The 20,408-nt window shown below is 46.0% G+C and overlaps 1 protein-coding gene across 8 annotated transcripts in view; it reads left to right on the top strand.

Annotated features, from left to right (window-relative positions):
* PLEKHA7 (pleckstrin homology domain containing A7) overlaps positions 1–20,408 on the top strand; it is a 195,089-nt gene that overhangs the window by 60,602 nt on the left and 114,079 nt on the right. Inside the window, exon 1 of one of the 8 annotated variants that reach the window (XM_072969614.1) lies at positions 6,819–6,839. The exons of 6 other annotated variants lie outside the window; for them this stretch is intronic. Coding sequence is in view for 1 of the 2 variants with exons in the window: in XM_072969606.1 (XP_072825707.1) it covers positions 7,466–7,548 (83 nt within the window). In the remaining variant the exon portion in view is untranslated. Of the gene's footprint in view, positions 1–6,818; positions 6,840–7,337; positions 7,549–20,408 lie in introns of those variants that run through there. One more of the 8 variants, XM_072969606.1, reaches the window with a different exon arrangement.

The raw sequence follows: 20,408 nt of genomic DNA, 5'->3' as shown, positions 1-20,408 counted from the left end.
GAATGTGACGGGGCTTTCAGTTCTATCTTTGGCCCACTCGTCTCAGTAAGGATTTCGGCTCATGTCAGTGATTTGGAAAACCTAATAATTTTTATGTCTCCAAAGTTGTGTTCCTAGGCTGCAGGCTATTTCATATTCTAAAACTTGTTTCTGCATTTAGAAGAACACTAAAGAATAGCAGTGGGCATTGACATGCCTTCACTCGCCACGCCAGGGACAGACAGATTCCAGCTTTGCCTGTGGGTAGACGTAGATTGAGTCTTATTCTGATTTCCTTCAGTGGCTTTGACAGGTCTTATTTGGGAGATGAAGTAGCGCAGTTACTGAACTGGTTCCTGTTGTTCCTAGTTTGAATGGTAAGAGCCAAACAATCATCCATACGTATACAGGACTTAAGATTTCACCCACTTTCCCTATAAATTATTGTTCAGGCAATTAGGGCCAAAAAAATATGAAACATTCAAGCACTACTTATTACTATATTTTCTCTCTCTTTTTTTAACAAGAGATCAAATTTTTAGTGTTTTACGTATGAATTAGGGCATTTCTTCCCCCTAACCTCCAATTAATATCCACAACAAACAACCTTTATTGATTACATAGATCCAGGAATGTTTGATACCCAGCAATAGAACTGCTCACTATTTGTCTGTTCATCTATTGCTTTATCCTCTTCCACTGTGGATTTGAAGCAGCTTATGGGAAAGGCATAAAATATGAATGAAAAATAAAACAGTCAGCACCAGCAGGAGTATAAATTATACTAGGCGATTAGGCCTAAGGAGGAAGGAGAGTGAGAACAGGCTGGTACCATTTCTGTTAAGCTAAAAAGCCATTTCATTGGACAGGTTGATGTAGCCATTTTTTAAAAGCTATTTGGAAGCTGCTCTAAGCTTTGGAAAGCTCTATGTAAACATAGGCAGCTCCGTGTTCCTGACATTTCAGCTGAACTTTAAAAATTGCCTTCTTTCCCCTTTACAACCTCTACCTGACCTCTAGCACACACCCACTTCCTCTGAGCCAAGGTGGTGTCCATACCAAAAGTATTTTATCAAGTGAGGTTGCTATATTTCTGGAAATGCTGTAGCCTGGACGTCAGCCGGGCCTTTGGGAAGCCCAAATGTAGGAGGCTTATTTTGGAAACCCTTTCATTATCATTGCACTCAGGCCCTTGTGAGCAGTTCCAGGGCCTCACACCGGACGGGTTTCAATGATAGGAGGACCAAGAAAAGAAGTGTTGAAGTGGAAGAAGGGGCAGAAGTTCTTTTCTCACAAGCCAGCAGGATGCCCGATCAACTCCCTTCCACAGCTTCTATTTCCAGCATCTCCTCCAGGACCTCCAGCCTCTGTTGCCTTCTGGAGAGCTGACACACTGGTAGTCATCTTGAAAGGATGCTGCTGACATAGGCTCCCAGGAAGCTGCTTCAGAGGATGGGCTGGGATGCAGACTTTACTGGACCACAGAGGACAGGCTGGGCAGGGTACTTTCAGCCTCACAGCAAGTTGTAGTCTTGTGTTGAGAGGCAGCTCTGCTCTTGCTTGTTACAACCAACCAGAGGTCCACAGCTGAGAGAGCCCGCCTCCTCCACCCTCGCAATTATACGTACACCAGGTAGGGAGTCATGTGACGATGATACCTGTGATTGCATCTCCAGCCCTGAGCCCTCCCCTGAGTGGAGACTGCCTGCAGGACTTCTCCACTCGGGTGTGTAACAGACACCTCAGACCTACCATGTCTAAAACAGAGTTCTTGATTGATTTTAATGCCTCCTCTCTTCTTTTATTTGTCCTTCCTCAGGCTTAATCATCTCAGGAAACTGCACTGGCATCTACTCAGTTGCTCAAACCAAAAACTTGGGAGACTTCTTTGCTTGTCTCTTTCCTTCACCCTGTCATAAATCCCATCAATAAGTCCTGCTCTGCTTCCAAGACAATTTGCACAGCTGCATCCCCCTCAGCATCTTTACCGTTGCCGTCTTGGTCTGCCCTCACCCTGTCTTGCCTGCACTCTTGCAGTGGCCTCTTTACCTAGCGTCACTATTTCTCCTCACATCTTTTCAAAGCATTAGAGAGGCACTGCAGTCAGACCATCTGGGTTTGCATATTGGATCCTTCAATTACTGTGATGAGCAAGTTACCTCATCTTTCTATGCCTGGGTTTGGCATCTGTAAAGTTGGACTGATAATAGTACTTATATAAAAAGTTTTCATGAGGATTAAAAGAGATCATACATGTAAAGTTCTTAGGACAGTTCTGAGCACACTAGTTAAGCACTAAAGAAATGTTGTTTATTATCCCCAACCCCAAAGCCATTCCCCAAATAGCAGCTACAGAAGTCTTTTTAAAAGGCAAATCAGATCATGCATCTTCCATGGCATGATCTTTTCTTTTAAACCTTTCTATGACTTCGTACTGCGTTTGGAAGAGAATTTAAACTCCCACCAGGTATTACGTGGCCTCCATAACCTTTGCTGTGTGACCTCCCAGTTTCCTCTTTTACCATCTGTCCCACTGGTCACCTGGCCTATGAGGTGAGACTAGACTGGTATCAAAAGTACACTACCCTCATCCTTTTAAAAGATAACAGTTTTACATCACTTCCTATATGCCAAATGCTTCCTTATATTTGCCTTTTTCTGGCATTCTTCATCATGCCCTGTTTGTTGTAATTTTGTTGAGGTTTCATAAGAGCTTTCATTCAGCTTCAGTTGTAAGTTGATTCAAGCCCACTTGGGTGATGCCTGCTAGAAGATAAGGGGAGATAGATGTGTTAGGCCCTCTCGGCCTTTTAGCTTTGAATTTCTCAATGTGTGGGCTCCAGACCACAAGCAGCCAAATCACCTGGGTTGTTTGCTAAAATGCAGATTCCCTGGGCTCACCCTAGACTTGTGGCATGAGATTCTCTAGGGATAGACCCTTGAAATCTGGTTTTTTATGATCAACCAAGATTATTTTTGTTAAAATGAATGTATGAAGATCATTTACATTCATACGTGTGAATGACATGTGTTCCACCTAATTAGGTGTTTTGTGATTTGGTTTTGTTCTTGATTTTTTTTTTAATTTGTAAAACTGTATATTTGCTTATTAATTATTCATTTTATCAAAACTCATTTGCATGGCTTTTACTCTCTGATGAGAGAGCATGTAGGCTTTCTTCCCTTTACTTTAATCACTCTTAGGCTCCAAGTCCCAGACCCAAGTGGGCTACTTTGGTCAGTGTGTTCAACGTTCCCTGCTTAGGTGAAGCAGGGTGCCTCATTTCTGTGCCTGTGCGTTGTTGCCTGGCTGTGTGTTGGGGGGCGGGGGTGGGGGAAGGTGCTGATCTGTTCTCAAGAAGGCTGGATAGTTGTACAAGAGCAGACCTTCTCATACATTTGGCCCCATTAACATTATTTTTTTAAATCAAGTTTGCTCTTATTACTTCCTTTTCAGAAACAATTCTGGAATAATCAAAATTCCTAGCTCTTGAAGGCGGTGCTTTCCTCCCCTCTGTTTATTCTGTAAACAAAGGCCCCATGTTTTAATAGATGCCATAGCAGTAAAATTAGCTTTATTAGACTCTAGGTGGATTTAAAATGTAACCTAATGGCAGCTCTGTCTGGCTTGGAAGTCATGTGCTTTACTTTGAGCGGAGAATGTGGTTAGTTGCTGTGCCTGGTAGGGGATTGAATGATTATTGAATTAAAGTGTCCGAATAACACAAGCATCCCTTATCTTTAGATGCTGCCCTGATGGTTTTTGGCTATTGTGTTTTGAGAAACCTGGGCCTCCAGCTTGGATTTTTAATCCCACCTGCCTTCTGTCCTTGATTTAAGATTTCCTGAGTTACGCCATAAGAGGAAGTCAGCGCAGTTATGTTTCCTACCTCCACCTTCCTCATCTGCTGTGTGAGCACTCTAGGTTCTTAGAAAGCTTGAAATCTGATGCAAATTGTGCCAAAGAGCCCACAACTAACCAGCTCCTTCTCCCCTCAAAAGTCCTGGAGTGTACTTTTATTAAGTAATAACATGCTACACTGAGGTGGTTCTGTTCACTTTGTCCTAAGACTTTTATATCCACCCCTTAAAAGAAATGTAGAGCCTTTATTAGGTTAATTAACAGAGGGGAAACTGAGGCACAGATCATTCAACCAGTTACTGGCTGAGCCCGGTTTGATTTGTGACCTGTCCTTTTTTTTACTGGTCTTTGCCATTGTGCGTGGTGGCACCATCAGGTCTGGGAAGAGCAGGCTAAATAATTTTTGGTCCTTAGGACCAAGGGTATGTGTCTTACATGTCCTCAGTTTATTAAGAACCTAGAATATTTGATAGAGTGTTTCAGAGGTAGGAGATCCATTAGTGGATGGTCATGGCTGCTTCATTGTGGACCCTTTAGTCTAAGCTTCTAATCATTATTATAAGCACAGCCCAGGAGGTAAATGTAAAAATAATTTTCTTGCCAGTTTTTCCTGCATGGTATCCTAGCGACAATGTACTGTCTGTCCTTGGGTGTTGGGGCACCTACTGGGGCAGTATCAGAGCTTATAGAGAGAGAAGAGATGCGAAAGGCATGGTCAGAGTCACCCCTTTTAAAGTCAAGGCATAGTTTCTTCTTATTTTATCTTTTGGAGGGATTTTAACCCACTTATTTTTAAGCAGCATTTTATTTTCTGATTACCAAGGTAATATATGTTTATTGTCAGACAACTTGGAAAACAGACAATCCCAAAGAAGAAATAAAAATCAACTGTAATCTCAACATTGTTAACATTTTGGTAAATATCCTTCTGTTAGTTTTTTTTTCTGAACTGTCTGTCCTACAATGATTAGGTTCTAAACTCAGAGTGTAAGGGGGAAAAAATGTCATAAAGTCAAGATTACCCTAAACCACCATGGAAAGTAACTTTTATGCAATCTCAAGTTTGGCAACCACTGAACTAGACTCAAGGAAAGAATGACTGAAAATGTATATGAAATGAAAAGTCGGGGGGTAAAAACCATTCTACCTTTAAGATTACTATCAAATCCCTAAAGGTGAGTGGGTGGCAGTGGAGACTTGAACTGTGTTCTTGCCTGCCTATAAGGTTTATTTCATTCTGTTTTAATGTTAAGCCTTCTATAACTCTCACATTGGTTAATAGATTTACTTGTGAGGGTGACATGCCATAGTGGCATCATGTTTTGGTCCAGGGGGTAGGTTCTGAATCATCAGTAAGAAAAATGAACACAGTACACTTCCACCATAGGTGCTTACCACCCCCCCCAAAAAAACCCTCCACATACACACATGTATACACAATTGGGATTATTTTTTGTAACCTTTGTTTTATTTTATTCACAGTAAATATTCTATATATCAGTTTTAAAGTTTTGTATATTCAATTGCAAAGATGTACCACAGTTTATTAACCAATCTCCTGTTGTGCATTTAAGTTATTTCCAATCATTTGCTCTTATTAAAATGGTGAAATGAACATTCTTGTGGATAAATCTTTGTGTTCATCCATAATTATGTCTCAAGGATAAATTCTTAGATGTGGAATCAGTGGTTCAAAGGATATGTACATTTTTAAGGCTTTTAAATCGTATAGCTAATTTGTCCCCAAGAACATTGTATGCTTCCTTCAAAGTGTCTGTTTCCAAGCATCACTGGAAATTATCATTCAAAAGAGCCTTCCACAGTATGCCTTTTGGATGACCCATGGCTTCTATTAATTGCCCAGCCAACTTATCCTGGAAAGAATAAAAGAAATGAGGCTAGAGATGATATGCACTTGTGGTCAGGTTCATGTGGGAGGGATGGGGTCAGAAAGCAGGAAAGGGGTGAGCTTGGAGACCATTTCTTTACTCCTGCTTCAGACATCTTTTAATGCTTAATACTTAAATGGCATATATAGTTTTAAAAGCACATTTGATATTATAATTTTTGATTTGGAAAATGATTTGATGTCTTGTCATCATAGACACTACAGAACAGGAATGACATTTGTATATTTATCCAAAAGGGAGTATAGATTTAAAAAAATAAATGTAGAAACACTGTTCTAATCCAAACCCTTATTTTAAGTAGAGAAACTGAAACCAGAGAGTAGAAGGGATTTCTGTAAAGCCACACAGCAAATTGATGATGGAGTTGGGAGCCAGGAGTAAAGGCTCCCAACAACCTGTTCAGAGCTCAGTCATGAGGTGGCCAGCCTGGTTTTGGGGGAGATGAGAAAGCAGACATAGGGCCTCTTTGTACAGACAACTAGGCTCTTTTCCAGGGCCTGTGGACTGCCCCATGCCCTGCCTGGACAAAAGCCCAGGTGTCTCCAGCATGGCAGTTCACATCTGCTTGATCATCTCCACCTGTTAAGGGGAGCAAACCTACACTTCAGCAACTGGGGTCTTTGCCTGAACATTCCCTCCCCCTGGATAGCTTCTCTTCATTCCTCAGCAGCTCAAATGTCGCTTCCTCAGGGAAATTTCCTTGACTGCCAAGATAGTTTAGGGTCCCTGTGTATATTCTTATAGCAACTCTTACCTTCAATAGCCTTGTCACAATAATAATTATCTTGCTTTGTTTTTAATCTCTCTCTCCCTGACTAGGCTATACTCTCTATGAGTGTAGGGCTCTATGAGTATAGGAACGGTGTTTATTTTCTGTTGCTCCTGTCATATACTAAGCCTTAATAAATGCTTGAATGTTTGACTGGATGGATGCTAATGAGTGAATTAGAAGTGTGTGTGGGCTGCTGGGTGGTGCTGTTTTCTTATTGCCTGCAGAACCGGGAGCGCTGTCCCTTACTGCCAAGGGCATCGGGAGAAGAGAGAAAGGAGACCCAGTTGATGCTGCTGGTATAGCCACAAGCCAGAGGGTATGGTCAGCTTCGCTGGGTGTCCTCTAGTGGCCTCCTGCGTGGCGGGGTCAGCAGCCACATGCAACCAACCATTCATTCCTGGCTTGGCAGAATCAGCTCTGACAATTTAGTAGGGGTGGATAGAGAGGAGCCTCCTTGAGTCATTATCTGCAAGAGAATTCAAGGTCGGCACTCTTTGGCGGGGAGAGGACAGCATCCTCAGTCACCTGCAACCTGGTCTTCATAGTCAGTGGGCACTTGCGGCAACGCTGTAAGGTCTGCTGGTGGCTGGCTGGGCGCCTAAGCAGCGCTGCTGTTAGGCAGCAGGTCCTGCCCCCTCCGCCGGTTTCCCTCCCCCTTCTCCATCTTCCTACACACTCCCGCTTGCAGCATCCTCTGCAAGGAGAGGAATGTGCGGCGCTCGGACGCGCCGTCCTGGCGGAGCGGCGGCACCCGGGGTCTGCCGTCTGGCGCTGCGCCACGTGCTTTGATCCGCGCTGATGTCAAGTGGGTGTGGGCTCTTAGGGAAGGCTGGGCGAGGACGAGGAGGGCGCGCGATGCGCCGCGGGCGCGCTGAGGCCCCAGCGCGCTCCGCCGCCCAGCGCTGCTGACCGGTGGCCGGCCCCGGCTCGCGGAGCGGGTGCATGGAGTCGCGGCGCTGCCCGCTCGGGGACGCCTGTCCCGCCGCCCTGGGCGGCTGGCGGGGACCGCCGCGGGGGTGCTGCAGGTGTGTCCTCGCGCCGTAACTTTCGGGGGGCTGCGGGCTGTTGGGCGGGCAGGGCGCAGAGTGCACCGGCTGCATTTGGGGGTGCTTTTGTGCCTGGGCGCTGGCGTGACGGGAGCCGGTGCGTCTCCAGCCCGCCATGCGCGTGGGAGCCGCAGCTCGCCGCTGGAGTTTTCAGCGAGAGAATTCATTGAGCCGGCGCCCGGCTTTGGGTTACTCATTGGGAAGGACGCCGAGGGAGCTGCCTTGTTGTTTTGAGAATTGGTCTCCAAGTACAGCCTGCATTCATGGTAACAGGATTATCTCTCAGCAGACAGCGCGGCTTCCCGAAATCGGCTGTGGTTGGGGGCACCAGTCGGTTGGGGTGCGGGGGAGGAGGAGTGAGCTGAGGCGACCTCGCCACGCGTTACGCCCGGAGTGCGGGGGGCGCCGGCCCCTTCCCCCACCTCTTCTAGCCGGGAGCCAGCTAAGGGGGAGGTAAGGGGTCCGCCTCTCGTCATTGACAGGTCTGGTTTCAGACACACCTTCCCGGAGGAATGCAGAGGCTTTGTTCCAGGAGCTCGTCCCAGCCCCGAGCCCAGAAGCCCGCGGGCATGGGGCAGGGACTCCAGTGCCATTACTCATCTTTTATGGCTACGCTGGCGAGCTCCCGGGTAGGCAAGTTAATTATTAATGTGTCTGGGCTGGAGGGAGGGAAACTGGAAATGAGATTGGTGGGTTGCAGGTTTTTCTTTCCCTTTTTTGGCATTGGCAATCAAGGTTTAAACCCAGGATATTGCAGCCTATTTCCTGAGAAGGATGCTGGCATTCCCCGAGTAACCGGCACTCCGCGGAAGGGGTCCCCTTTCCCCATCTGTGGGACAGTCCCTTCCCCCGAAGACAGGTTTTTATCTAGTTTGGAACCGGCCCGTACCTTTCCTCCTTTGCCTCCTGAAACCAACCTCACTCCCACCCCCTGCCTCAGCGCAGCTTCCAGATGGCTTTCCAGGCCAGGTGTGAGAGATCAGAGTCCTCAGCCGGCAGTCTGAAGCGTTCTGAAAGTGCTTGCCTTGTCCCAGCCCCAGTGTCTGAGAACCTCCGCCCCGCTCAACAAGTGCCCTGAGGTGTATTTTCAGGCCCCTGCTCTGTAGGACTGTGGCCCCAGGCTAAAGTGTGTGCTAGGTGGTCACCTGACCTGCTTCTCCCAGATCCCTCTGCGCCAAGAGGAAGGAGGAGGTCAAGGTGGGGAAGGGCTGGGGGCGGAGTTCGCTGTGGTTTCAGTTTCCCTCCCTGTAGGCTGGGAGAAGCTGCATTCTAAGTCTGGTAGTCTCCTGAGGTGTGCTGTGTGTGTGCTATTGAATGGGAGTGGGAGGGCCCCGGCTTAAAGGGAGGCCTGTGGATGGGGCTTGGCTTTGGGGATTGGGCTGGTTGGAGGCCTGAGGAGATTTTGCCCCGGCTAGGGCCTGGAGAGAGCTGCCAAACTCAGCCCTCCTGGTAGCACTGTGCCTTAGAGACCTTGTTTTCTTTGTCAGTTTAGGATAGAGGACTCAGCCTTTCAAACCGAAGGGTTAACAGATGTGTACAGTAAGTGTGATGAGAAGATGAGCATGTCTTGGAAGTTGACACTCTTGAGGGTACAAGAGGAGGCTGGACTAATGAGGGGAGAGGAATGTGAGGAGGGGGCTGGGCTTATGGAGGTGAGGAATGTGTGGAAGGGGTGGGCTTGGGGAGGTGAGGAATGCAGGGGGATTTTAGCTGTGGGCTGTCCATTGTATCAGAGCAGTTCTCTGAGACAGGCTGTTGTGGTACCCCACATCCCTGTCTTCAATTTTCTGTCCCCTGCCTCAGGGACTTAGCTTACTGGATTCCTCCTGGCTCTGATTTCTAGGGCTGGACTGTTCTGATGGCTGCCCAGGGACACAGTCCCCATCTCACCCCAGCCTTCCAGGGAGCAAATGAGTGAAGGAGGGCTTGACTTCAGAGAGGCTGCTAATCGTGACACCCTGGGTTATTGGGGAGTCCGTGCCACCTGTCCTCCCACTGAGTTTGTGGCGTGTACACTCAATGGCACCCTTCCCCCAATACACATTCTTTTCAAGTACCACTTTCTCCAGCAGTGCCTTGAGCTGCTGGTGATCTGCTGGCACTCTGCCAGGTGAGGGTTTGGAGATAGTCCTGATTAAGAACAATTTTTGTCTCTATTATGGGAAGGCTGCCTAAGGCTGCCACCTAATGTCTGCTCACCTTGCAGCCCTGCTGGTCGTGGCTGAATATTTGTTGATAATGGCTGGGTCGCTGCCTGGAGAAGCTACTCAGGGTGACTGTGCAAAGAGTAGATGGGTCCGTGGGGGCACTGTGAAGTGCAGAGGTCATCAGGAATTGTGAGGTTGTGGGGAAAGTGAGGCAGTGGTTAGAAAGGCTGTGGGATTGTGGAGTGAACCACAGATCAGGGTCACTATGAGTGGTAGAGTCGGAGGACTGAGCAGGGCTGGTTTGGAGATTCCTCCATGTGTCCTGTTCCTAATGTCCATGCTGGGCACAGTGGGTTTTGGCGAGTCCAGCATCAGCTAAGGCCTCTGTCCTAGGGCCTGATTGCCCCTGCCACCTGGGAAAGGGGGTAGCCTGTTTGTACACCAGCTCCTGGACTTCTCCCTTCCCTCTAAATGGAGGTGCTGGGTTTAATGGTAGCTGTTACTGTTTTCCTCAGCCCCAGCTCTGGCAGGGAGTCTCTTCTTGGGATGAGCAGCAGGAGAAAGTACCCAGGCTAAGAGAGAGGTGCTCTGAAGGTTTGTTCTGAATCACACAAGATCAAGAGGAGAAACAGAATAAAGACCCTGGCAGCCTTTGCAGTCTTGGTTGGCAAAAACACCAGACTCCTCCATGGGGTTTATACTGTCTAGTGAAGAAGAAAGAGGCTAGTTATTCCAGGCCTATGCCCTGTGGGTATCCAGGTGAGGGGAGGGAGAATGAGGTGTTAATTGAGGCAGATGGTTTCTGGCATTTTCTCTGCCGACTTGGGTTCAAACTCAGTCTCTGCTGTTAACTCGCTTTGTGTCCCTGGGCCTCTCCTGAGTCTCAGTTTCCTTGCCTGTTAAATAGGGACAAGGTTACCTCTCTTCACCCGCTTCCCCCACAAGATGTTTGTAAAGGATTTAACACGGTGCTTACCAATTAACTTTGGTAGCTATTTTTAATCAGTTAAGGGTAAGGATCCTTGGAGCAGCAGCTGAGAGTTATTTTATTATATAAAAGATGAGAATGTCAGAAATGCCATTTTGTGCCCACCTGGGAGGCCGTATATGGACTCCTACGGTCAGATGTGAGAACTGTCCTGGAAGAGTTTCTTCTGACTTTCACATTAAGCCTGTTTTCCAGTCTCACATTATTCAAAGAGGCCTTGGAGACCCATGAATCCCTGACTGCAGGCACATAGCGCAGTTGAGCTGGAAGGGTAACGTGCACAAACTCTTGCTAATGCAGCCATCTCTGGTCCAGCCACAATTATGGATTGTTAGTCCCAAGAACAACCAGATACTTGGCACTTCTCTGTGTAACTCTGGACAAGTCCTTTTGTCTCTTTGAGCCAGTGTCCTGGGAGAGTAATAAAACCTGCCTCTCACAGTTCTTATGATCAAATGGGAGACTGTATGCAGAGCTGTAATGCTGCGTACAGGAATTACTGGTATCTTCCTGTGTACCAGGCGCTGTTCTAAGTGCTTTCATATGTTAATCTCATTTAATTCTCGCAATAATTTATGATGCGCTTAATTATTGCCCACCTTTTATTGACAAGGAAGTTGACTGTTAGGAATTAAATTGTTATTGTTGGGTGGCTGATCCCCTGTGGAAATCATGCATCTGAAGACCTCTGTCTCCCAGAGTAGGAATAACCCCAAATTTCTGCAAATACATTTGCACCCTGTCTTTCTTCCATTAAACTATTGTAACATTCCAAGCTAATTCTGGATATGTTTATGAAATGAGTAAAACAGGTCCTTATTGGTCATTTTGGTTTTTTGGTGTCCCCCTCTTGTCTTTTCTGCCTTTCATCCGTGGGCTCTGTGGGGCTTACAGACACAGTACCTTCCTGGCTGTTACTTTTAAGTGTCATTTGTGTGGGACTGTGACCCTTTGTGTTCACTTGCTTAATGGTGCCTTTGAAGAATGAGGTTGCTGATGGATCAAAGATGGCTGAGATTAGTAATGCAAAGTATGTAAAATGGATTACACATCAGCTTGCCTCAGTGCTGGGCAACACTTAGATCCTGAGGACCAAATGTATCTCCTTCTGACTTGAGTGTAATTCATGTAAATAAACTAAATGTTTGTGGATTAAAAGAAAAAAAAAAGAGGTTGCTAGTTTGACTCTGGGCAGGGGAAATGTTTGCTTTAGAGCCAACCATTAGGCTTGGAGTTTTCAAGGTCCCATCTTTCTTTCTGATGATTCTGGTTAGCTGTTTTGCCTCCTTCCCTTAGCTCCTAACCATTTGCCAGTGAGCACTCAGGTCTGAAGTTTTAAGTGTTAGGAAAAAAGGGAAGAAAGAAACGAAACACCGTGTGAAAATAAGGGCTCACAGCTGGTGGTGTTTCCACATGGGTGGTGCTCATTAACAGAGAGTTATGATCATGGCCTCAAATTCACTCATTACTTTTGTAGCATGTTTGTAGGTTAAGAAAAAGGCTGGAGCTTTGTGTGTTCTTTCTTTTTATGACAAGAATAACATTTATGGGGGTCTGACACCAAGGAGTAAAGGTCTGGTTAGGAATAAAAAGTGAAAAGCAACTAGTGGGGCTCAGGGCATGCTTGGAAGATTCCAGAGCTCTCGTTAGTAGAGATTTTCACAGCACAGACCTGGGTGCCCTGGTTCCCACAGCAGCCTGGTGATGTCGTCACAGTGTTACTGTTCCTGTCATTTTACTGGAAAGTGGAGGGACTTACTTGAGGTCAGGTAGCTGGATATGTAACCCTGGACACTGGACCCCAGGTCTCTGACTTTCTGACTCAGAGGCAAGCAGTCTCATTATCCTCATAACAACTTTAATAACTTTTCCTGTTATGTACACATGATGAAAAATATAGACTATTATAAAGGAAGATCAAAGCAAAGGATCATGGCCCAAGTACCAGAGACAACCATTGTTTACATTTTGGTGAATTTCTAAAGATTTTGTTTTTAGGAAGACGAAATGTTCATTTTTGTCAGTGAAGAATTGCTGGTTATTTATACGTCTCTGACCATATCCAGTGTTCCTGTCTTGGAGCAATCCCTCTTTCTGTAAGCTTTTATTCCCTATAAATTCAGGCCAAGTTCTTTGTGTGAAATACCGTGCTAGGCACAGTGGAAGAGAGAAGGATGAACAAGGCATTCCTGCCTTCAGAGAGTTTGTATGAAAGAGGGAGAGGCAGATGTGTACTGGCCTGGTTAGTCCAGGCATAATAGTAATACAAACAGCGACTGTATCCCCCTCTGTCCCTGGTACTTTAGACGAGTTATTCACACTTCATTGCCGACAGCTTTGGGAAGGAGGTATTACCCATTTTGTAATTGTAGTAACTACAAGGTTAAAAGGCCTGCCTAAGGTGATAAAACTACCATCCAAGCTGAGATTCAAATCCGGTTGTTCCATTATAAGCCCATGTGCTCTCTCTTGAAAAACTGCTGGTATAATAAATTTCTTAAAAGAGAAGCACAAAGCTGGAGTTCCTTGAGATGAGGAAAGGTGTGGCATATACTTCTCTGTCATTCGGTCCCATCCTTTTCTTCTGTCATCTTTTAAGATGAATGGTTCTAATTATTTTGAGTGGTATTCATTACCTTTTCCAAAAATTCCCTGCTTGGATTCTTTTGCTTATCTGCGTCACTTGATAATGAATGTCATAATCTCAGAACTGGAAGGAAATGGAAGAGTTGTCTAGGCCTTCCTGTCTATTTTCTTAATTGGGGGAGACTGAGTCTCAGAGAAGGGAACTGACCTGGGCATACCTAACAGTTGTTAGTTGACTCAGGACCAGAACACAGGTTTTTTCACCAGAGTTTCCCAAAATGTAACAGGATATAGGATAATACAGGCATGGATATTTTTTATTTTAATAGTTTTACACATGAATATAAATGATTTTTTATGTGAAATTATTGTTTTTCATGTGAAATATAGCTAGAATATTAAATCTATCTTTTGGCAACTACTGTTGCTTAGGATGCAGCTAAAGTCTGTGCTGTCTATTTAAAGAAAAAAGTGGAAGTGCAGGTTGGACGCGGAGGTGGTGGAATCGTGGAGGCGGTGTGTGGGCATTGTGTGGATAACATTGGGGAAACAGTGCGTATACACCAGATCGCACTCTGAGAAGATTTGCTTGCCCTACCAACTTGATTCTTTCAGGAGCAGGAGAAAGGGGGCCAGAACCTAGTGGAAACATGCTACCTGCTAGGCATTGTACCTGTGGGTCAGTATTAACGGGCTCATTGTGTATATATTGAGAATGCTCAGACAAGTTGATTAACAAGCCCATGGTCACACAGGGTAGACTGAAGAGTCAAGATTCAGATCCCAGCTTGGGCTCCTTCCATTGCACCTCCTTGCCATCAGCCACATTCCACAAGGTAGATGCGCCCTTGTTGTCTGGGGTTCTGACACCTCGTTCAGGTACCAGGCTCAGGTGGAAATGAATGGGATTGGGTTGCTAGGTGGCTGCTGTAGCCTGCTAATTTAAAGGTTGGTTTTGATAGAATTTCAAAGAATGTGCTGTATTTATAATATGCAGTATTTATCAAATCTGACTCATGCTGGTAAGTGATAAAACCCTTATCCTGCTGCCTTTTGGCTTCCGTACACATCGTGATGACGCTGTGCGGATTGTGAGCTCTGGAAAGACATAGACTGTGCCTGTCAGTCTATCTAAAGGGCAATTAACAAATGATTTTTGAGACTGATTCATTTATCCATACTTTCAGAGTTGGAGAATCAACCAGTAGGTTTTTACTTAGGGCAGAGGTCTGTAGGCGTGTGGGTTGCTTGCATGTTAGCTGAAGAAACCCAGTGTTGAAGGTTATGGAGAGAGCACCCCCTTTGGGAGATACTGGCTAGAACACGGGCTGTAGGCTTTTGGCCCCTCATAAACCAGCCCAGAAGGTTCTCCTTCTCCGTGGTTTAGGACCACATGGAGCATGGTTTCTTGCACGAGGCAGGCAGTCACCACCCATCTGCTGTGCACCAAGAGCTGTGACAGTGTGGTAGACCGAATGATGGCCTCTCCCCAAAAGGGGTTCATGTTCTAATCCCCAGAACCTGTTAGTATGTTACCTTATGTGGTAAAAGGGACTTTGCAGGTGTGGTTAAGTGAGAAATGGGGAGATTATGCTGGATTATCTGAATAATCCCAATGTAATCAGAAGGGTCCTTGTAGGAGGGTCAGAGTGAAGAGCAGGAAACATGATGACAGTAGTAGAGGTTGGAGTGATGCAGACTCATGACCAAGGAATGTAGAAGCCTGGAAAGGCAAGGAATGGATTCTCCCCTGGAGCCTCTAGAAGGAATGCAGCCCTGTTGACACTTTGATTTTAGCTCAGTGAAACTGACTTTGGACTTCTGACCTCCAGAACTGTAAGATGGTAAATGTGTGTTATTTTGAGCTGCTAAATTTGTGATAGTTTGTTACAGCAGCAGTACAGATGGGTACTGAAGATCGGATAGTGAATATAGCACAGTCCTTGCTTCAGTGGCTCTCAGTCCAGTGGGGGAGACAGGCAAGTACAAAGCCAATTTTGATAATAGTGGTAAGTATCCCAACAGGGCTGTAAACTCAGAAATCTGTAAGATAAGGGAATTCAGTCTGGGGAGATAAGGGGAGACTTCCTGGATGAGCTGACTTCAGAGCTGCCGCTGAAGAAGAGTTGGAGTTACAGGATGAAGGGGCCAGGGAAGAGCCTTTATGGAGGAAGAAGAGCATATTCAAGGTCATCTCAGTAAGATCTGAAAACTAGGTGGAGGCTACTGGCCAGGCGTTGAAAGGCAGAAAGCTGGTTTCATCTAGTAGGAGGCCCTGGTGGCCCTGTTTTCAGACTAAAACCTTGCATAGAGGGAGGTAAGATGGAAGAGTCCGGGTGCTACGCCTTCATGGTTGAGTTAGAATAGACTCAACACCATCGCAGGCACCTGCCAGCTCCTTCACCTATACTTTCCCGTGTAATCCTCGAAACAACAGCGAGAGGTAGACGCTATTATTTTCTTCATGTTGTGATTGAGGACAGTTAAGGTTAACTAATGAGCCCAAGGCCACATAGCTTGTAAGTAGTGGGGCTGAAATTTGAATCCAGGCCTTCAGGTTTTAGTAGTTAGTATTGTCCGCTGTGGTAGAAAAGTCACTGGACCAACGATCAGGGGACCTGAATTCTAGTGCTGGCTGTACTGCTTATTAGACTTACATCAATCTACTCTTCGACCTCAGTTTTCCCATCTGTAGAATGGGATAAGAGGCCTACTTGCTCCAGAGATGTTGTGAGCCTAAAAGAGATCCTGAAGGAATGTGTTTTGCTGTGAACTCCTCTCCTCTCAGCAGAGTTTGAGACGCCTCCAGGGAGGGCCCTGCTTGTTAGTGAGCCCCATCTTGTGGTGCTCATCTTCCTTAAGGGTAATGAGGCAGGTTGGGGAATTTGGCCACAGTGGGTCATTAACGTGACCACATGGGGCAGGAGGGTGTGCATCTGTCGGAGGTGGTAGAGATAGAAAATGGGCAAGAGACAGGGGGTGGTGGCCTGTCTCAGGATACCAAGAGTGGGAGTGTAAAGTCTGGAAGAAAGAAGTGTGATCTCCATTGTGTTCCCCGCAAAGATGCTAATGTTCAAGGTGACTGAGGAAGAAACTTCCTGACATGGAAGTCGGGTGAGCAGCATATAGTGATTTGAGGCAAGCTGATGTGAGTTTGGAGCCTCGGTCTCTCCATGCATAAAATAGGCTAATGATTCCTACTTTGCAAAGTATGTGAAAGCATCCTGCCCTTCCTGGCATATAGTGAACATTTAGTAAATAGTGACCATCTCTAAAGCTGGCAACTCAAGACTTCTTAGGGTTAATCCAATAAATTCTAGTTCTTTGCAGGATTCCTCCCTTCTCCCTTGCCTTTCAGACTCACTTAGGCAGGTTGTAATTGGATGTGAAGGGAGGTCTGGCCACAGAATGAGAGACCCACGAATCTTTGAGGGGAAGACCCTGTGAGAAATAGTGATGAGTGGTTTTCAGGTGGCTGCAGTGGGTTTGCTGAGCCATGTTGGAAGCGAGAATATGTTCATCTTGCCAAGTGCAAGATGGAGTGTCACCATTTCGCTTTCTGGGAATAATGGCCGTGCAGATGAAGTAGATTTATGGCGCTGAGGTACGTCAAAGAGTAGACTCCCTTTTTTTTTTTTAATGCCTCCATTTTCTGATTGTTAAGGTAATGCTTATTTTAGAATATATGGAAAATATTTTTTAAAAAGAAAATAAAAGCATTTACTTCATACTCAGAGACAATTACTCCTAACAGTTTAGTGTATCTCCCTCCATTTTTTGAAATGCACATATACTTTTTTTTGCAAAATACATAGTTTAATATGCTTTATTCACTTAACGTCAAATCATGTGCAGTTCCCAGATTATTATGAATTCCTTAGAATTTATTTGCTATATAGTAGTCTGTTGAGTACATGAGCAGTAGTTTTAAAATCATTCCCCGTTCATTAGTTGGGCTTTTAGATTGTGACTACTGAAATACATATTTTAGGGGAAAATATGTATTTACGTAAAAATATTTGACTATATGTTTTGTTTGTATTTTACCATCTTCTTAGATACCTAGAACTGGAATTCCGAGACCAAAGAATAAGTACATTTAAAAGTGCATATGGGTGGGGATTATCAGGCTGTCCTGTTTACCTTATATTTAAAGCAAAAAAGTTGTGGCCTCCAGCTGGTTGTGGGCCAGCTGAGTTTGGTGCCTGCTTCTGACCATTGTGCACAAGAGGCTGCCTCCTCGTCACTCACTTGCTTCTTGGCAGGCAGTACAATAGCCCCTTGTGGCTCCCCAGTGAAATTTAAGTAATGGGTCAGCTTTTCCAGTGCTTTCCTCTCTGTCAGGAAGTTCATCTGTGAATCTAACCTAAATCTCATCTGCTGCATTTTAAATCCTCACCCACTGCCGCCTCCCCTCAACGGAGCAGAGCGGAGCGGAGCTGCTCACCTGCAGGCAGCCCACTTGTCTCTCTCCCCATTGCCTGACCTCCTTGGCTCTAGCCACCAGCCTTATGTTACGCTGGAGGAAACTTGAGGGTCTCTGGCTACTGCTGTCGCGACTGGGAGGGCGGTCCCTGCATCGAGTTGCTGCCGATAACGCCAGGTAGGATTTCCAAACCCAAGAGTGTCCACGCGGTGGAGGCCAGCTTCCTGGCCTCTCCCGTGCCCTCTGCAGAACTCGTGGGGGCAATTAGCATTCAGAGTGTGCTCTCCTATTGACACTGCGGGTCTATCAGATTCATTCTCTGAGAAGAAAGAAATGTGGCTAGAGCAGGGATTAATTGTGTTTTCAGTCCCAAGCGCATTGGCCAAGTGGTAAATGTGCAGTGGAGGAGGCGGCCAGACGGGGAGGGGAGTTTGTGTGCATTCTGGTGATGGGAGAGCCTGCTGTCAGTGTAGAAGGGATAGGGGCCCACCCTGGGCCTCCCACCTTTGGCATCAAGTGGCCTCTGTACCCTTTGCCTGAACAGCCTTGGCCACCTTTCTTAGCTAGAGTCCTTTGTTGGGATCTGACAGCTTTATTAGCAGTAGGATGTTAATTTGAAAGGGAAATGAATATAGCTGTAACTTCATGGGCAGCAGGAGTCACCTCTCTTGGGCCTTTTAGGGATGGCTGGCAATAGGCCGGCAGGGTGGACCAAGTTGTACAGGAAACAGACAGGGAATTGAGTCCTGCAGCACCTGTGGGAGTATCTGAGAATGGCTGGAGCCTGAAGCGTCCCTGGAGCCCGGCCCAGGCTGGCTGACCTCCTCCAGCTCTTTTCCCTCCCCTCCATGTCAGTACCTGGAGATCCTGCCTTAATGTGCACTGCTTGATGTTCCAGCTTTACCTCCTTGGAAGGTCTGCACCCTTAAGATGAGATGCCTTGTATCCTTTTTGCTGTTTCGCTCTTCAGCGCCTGGTACACTGCTGGTGCATGACTGAAACGAAGCAAGCATTTATAAGGCAAAACCCAGAGGTTTTATGCATTTAGCAAAGAAACTGTTCTTTGGCTTCCATTTAAAAATTCAATGTCATATGGTTTTTCTTCCTTTTGTAGAGGTGGGGGCTTTCCCTTCTGCCCCCTCCTTATTGTTATCCCACAGACACTTTGAGGCTGGATGTCCTTGGTGCACTTACCTTGACAAATCGAAGCCCAGTGTCCCTGCTGTGACACCTTAGCCCAGCGAATGGCCATCCTTGGCGGCTGCTTGTTAGACTGCCTTGGAGAGCTTTTTTTTTTTTTTTTTATTGATGCCTGAGACCCAACACCAGAGATTCTGATTTATTTTGTCTTGATTGGGGCTCTGACATCATTATTTTAAAAACATTCCACAGTTGATTGTAGTGTTCAGTAATCTTCCCAGAGTAAGGAGTAAGGTATTTGTTCCTGCCATGTCCTGTCAGCAGTTTCCCTTTATGGGCAGATGTGTGTTAGAAGCCTGTGATAGCTGTAGTAGTAGGCTGCTTCACATCCTTTATGGAAGCAGAAAGGATAAAATGGCAAATGAGGACTGTGTCAGGCCTTTCGTGGGTGGTGGTATCAGCTTGATGGGAAGGCCCTGTGGCTGTATCTAGCATCCCTCTCTGTTACCAGGGTGTGTTCTGGCTGTCACTCTGCCTGGTAATTAAGCAGAGGACCTGGACAGGATGAGGATGCTTTTATTAAGGTGAAAGATAAGAAGAAACAAACAGGGTATGAGCCTGTTTATATTTAGTTCCTTAGCCAGGGTGTAGGTTTGCTTTTTTCAAACATTTGGAGCACAGGGCACAGGAGGGATGGATGGGTAGCAGGGCTGTGAGTGATGGCAGAGGGTGGTGTTCAGTTTGGGGCTAGAAGACAGATCAAAGCAGCAGGTACCTGCAGTGGACGTAGGACTCTTCATGGCTCTCAGTCACCACCTGCAGGCTCAGGTCACTAAGGCCTCACTTCTACGAGTTTCAGTTTGAATGTTGAAGACTCCTCTTCCAGAGGAGACGATAGGAGACCGAGTTATTGCCATGAGTGAATGAGCCCCTTCACTAAGTGTGCTTCTGGATTTGCATGTAGGTTACTTTACATGATTCGGGAATTGTTATGCTTCCTGTTGGTTAATGCATTTATCCTCTTTGGGGTGCTTGTGGTCGGGGCTTTGTCCCATGAGTAGCCTCTCAGGTTGAGGGGCTTCATTGATAGTTTCAGCTGAGCCTTGGCTTCTGTCTCATGACTGAGCCATCTCTACGCCCTCTCAGCCTTGGAGAAGTTGGAGCTCCCTTGAGAGAGCCCCCTATAGTTTTACCAGAGGTGAGGAGGCCTCTGGATTAACCCCTAGGGTGCTGATGGCACCATTTCTCAAATTCACAAATCCTGCTTAGAAAAAAAACTACACATTTCCTTCCTTCCTTCCTTCCTTCCTTTCTTTCTTTTCTTTTCTTTCTTTCTCATGCTATTCAAACTCAACTTGCTTACCATCTGTAATAGATTCCCCTAGAGTGCTTGTTAAAAGCAGAATCTCTGGGAATGGAACCTAGGAATTTGCATCTTAGCCAGTATTCCAGGACGTTATCAGGTACAGGAATGTTTGAGAATCACTTTGTTTAAAAAAAAAAAAAGTCACCCCTTTGTTTTACAGAAGAAATATGACACAGAGTGAGTGGT

The sequence above is a fragment of the Vicugna pacos genome, chromosome 10, assembly GCF_048564905.1.
Source record: "Vicugna pacos chromosome 10, VicPac4, whole genome shotgun sequence".
NCBI lineage: Eukaryota > Metazoa > Chordata > Mammalia > Artiodactyla > Camelidae > Vicugna > Vicugna pacos.
The sequence above is the reverse complement of the archived record's forward strand: the minus strand, read 5'-3'. Positions and strand labels throughout refer to the sequence as shown.